General features: G+C 53.9%; 1 protein-coding gene across 1 annotated transcript in view; it reads right to left on the bottom strand.

The window, feature by feature from the left end:
• Positions 1 to 420: 420 nt before the first annotated feature.
• The window catches only part of LOC135506298 (protein unc-13 homolog B-like), a 76,616-nt gene continuing 74,366 nt past the window's right edge, over positions 421 to 2,670 (bottom strand). Inside the window, exons 29-30 of the mRNA XM_064925823.1 lie at positions 1,799 to 1,958; positions 421 to 1,027 (exon numbers count right to left, since the gene is read on the bottom strand). Coding sequence (XP_064781895.1) covers positions 745 to 1,027; positions 1,799 to 1,958 — 443 coding nt within the window. The 3' untranslated portion in view covers positions 421 to 744. The remainder of the gene's footprint in view (positions 1,028 to 1,798; positions 1,959 to 2,670) is intronic.

Below are 2,670 nucleotides of genomic sequence, written 5' to 3'. Positions count from 1 at the left end.
TCTCCCCCTCTCCTCTATCTATCCTCTCTCCCCCTCTCCTCTACCTATCCTCTCTCCCCCTCTCCTCTATCTATCCTCTCTCCCCCTCTCTTCTACCCATCCTCTCCCCCTCTTCCTCTCTCCTCTACACATCCTCTCTCTCCCCCTCTCCTCTATCTATCCTCTCTCCCCCTCTCTTCTACCCATCCTCTCTCCCCCTCTTCCTCTCTCCTCTACCACATCCTCTCTGCCCCTCTCCTCTACCTATCCCCTCTCTCCTCTCTTCTACCCATCCTCTCTCCCCCTCTCCTCTACCCATCCTCTCTCCCCCTCTCCTCTACCCATCCTCTCTCCCCCTCTCCTCTACCTATCCTCTCTCTACCCATCCTCTCTTGCCCTCTCCTCTACCTATCCTCTCTCCTCTATCTATCCTCTCTCGCCATCTCCTCTTCCTATCATCTCTCCCCCTCTCCTCTCCTTCTCCCCTCTACCTATCCTCTCTCCCCCTCTCCTCTACCTATCCTCTCTTCTCTGCCTATCCTCTCTCCTCTACCTATCCTCTCTCCTCTACCTATCCTCTCTCCTCTACCTATCCTCTCTCCTCTACCCATCCTCTCTCCTCCTTTCCTAAACCTATCCTCTCTCCCCATCTCCTCTTCCTATCATCTCTGCCCCTCTCTTCTCCTTCTCTCTTCTCCTTCCCTCCTCATCTCCTCTACCTATCCTCTCTCCCCTGTCCTTCTCTCCTCCTTCCTCATCCCCTCATCATCTCCCCTCCTCTACAGGGCGTGTCTCATCCTTCAGTTTGACAAAGTCCTTGGCCACCTCGTCGGCCGCCCGCTGAGACAGGATCCGCATCACCGTCACGCCCGTCTCGTCCTTCTGGATGGTTCTACCCAGTGGGCACCAGCACACGCATGACTTCCTGTCAGCTACATCCCTCAGCTGGACCACGGCCACGCCCACGACACGGTTGGCCCGGCCAAAACAGTAGTCCTTCACCGTCACCTGCAGCTCATAGCAGTCTGGAGACTCCTTACCCAGGATACTGTTGGAAGGGTGAAGGGTGAGAAACGTAGGGAGTAGAGAGAAGGAGGGTGGGGGAGGGAGGGTGGGAGAGAGGGAGGGAGGGTGGGGGAGGGAGGGAGGGAGAGAGAGAGAAGGAGGGTGGGGGGGAGGGAGGGAGGGAGGGAGGGAGAGGGAGGGAGGGAGGGAGGGAGGGAGGGAGGGAGGGAGGGAGGGAGGGAGGGAGGGAGGGAGGGGGAGGGAGGGAGGGAGGGAGGGAGGGAGGGAGGGAGGGAGGGAGGGAGGGGGGAGGGGGAGGGAGGGAGGGAGAGAGAGAGAGAGAGAGAAGGAGGGGGGGGGAGGGAGGGAGAGAGAGAAGGAGGGGTGGAGGAGGGAGGGAGGGAGGGAGGGAGGGAGGGAGGGAGGGAGGGAGGGAGGGAGGGAGGGAGGGAGGGAGGGAGGGAGGGAGGGAGGGAGGGAGGGAGGGAGAAGGAGGGTGGGGAGAGAGAAGGAGGGTGGGGGAGGGAGGGAGGGAGGGAGGGAGAGAGATAGAAGGAGGGTGGGGGAGGGAGGGAGAGAGAGAGAGAGAAGGAGAGTGGGGGAGGGAGGGAGGAGAGAGAGAGAAGGAGGGTGGGAGAAAGAGGGAGAGATGGTAGAGGTAGAATGGGTCTTGTAGATTGGTTTATCCAAAAATGGAGAATGTATTGTTTGGTGTTTAGTAAGAAATCTGAGGGAAGCTCTACAAAACTTTGAAATGAATATGAAGTGTGACCCAAAGATTTTGAGTGGGAACCCGGTGGGGTTAAGAACTCACAATTGGAAGGTCTCGTTGTACTTGGCTGTCCAGCTGTTGTTCTTTGACTTGGTGGTGAACTTCCTCTTCTGGCCAGTGAGGAGTGGACCAATCATATTGACCTCCACAAAGGGACGGAACATCCCTGATGTCTGCCACTTCATATCATTCACTGCTATCACTGGAGCAGAGAGAGAGAGAAAAAGAGAAGGGGGGAATAGAATGAGAGAGAGAATGCAGAGCAGATTTTTTTTTTTTTTTACCTTTAATTAACTAGGCAAGTCAGTTAAGAACAAATTCTTATTTTCAATGACGGCCAAGGAACAGTGGGTTAACTGCCTGTTCAGGGGCAGAACGACAGATTTGTACCTTGTCAACTCGGGGGTTTGAACTTGCAACCTTCTGGTTACTAGTCCAATGCTCTAACCACTAGGCTAACCTGTCGCCCCAATTAGGCAGATACAAGCTAATTATCAAAGTCCAGAAAAGAGCCGTTAAAAAAGGAAGTGATTCCCAAACCTTCCATTACAAAGTCATCACCTACAGAGAAATGAACCTGGAGAAGAGTCCCCTAAGATAGCTGGTCCTGGGACTCTGTTCACAAACACAAACAGACCCCACAGAGCCCCAGGACAGCAGCACAATTAGACCCAACCAAACCATGAGAAAAAGATAATTACTTGGAAAGAATTTTAAAAAACCCAGGGCAAACTAGAATGCTATTTGACCCTAAACAGAGAGTACACAGTGGCAGAAAACCTGACCACTGTGACTGACCCAAAATTAAGGAAAGCTTTGACTATGTACAGACTGAGTGAGCATAGCCTTGCTATTGAGAAAGGCCGCCGTAGGCAGACCTGGTTCTCAAGAGAAGAAATTAAATACCACAGTGT

This window comes from Oncorhynchus masou, chromosome 1 (assembly GCF_036934945.1).
Source record: "Oncorhynchus masou masou isolate Uvic2021 chromosome 1, UVic_Omas_1.1, whole genome shotgun sequence".
In the NCBI taxonomy this organism is placed as follows: Eukaryota; Metazoa; Chordata; class Actinopteri; order Salmoniformes; family Salmonidae; genus Oncorhynchus; species Oncorhynchus masou.
This window is presented reverse-complemented; position numbering and strand designations above follow the sequence as displayed.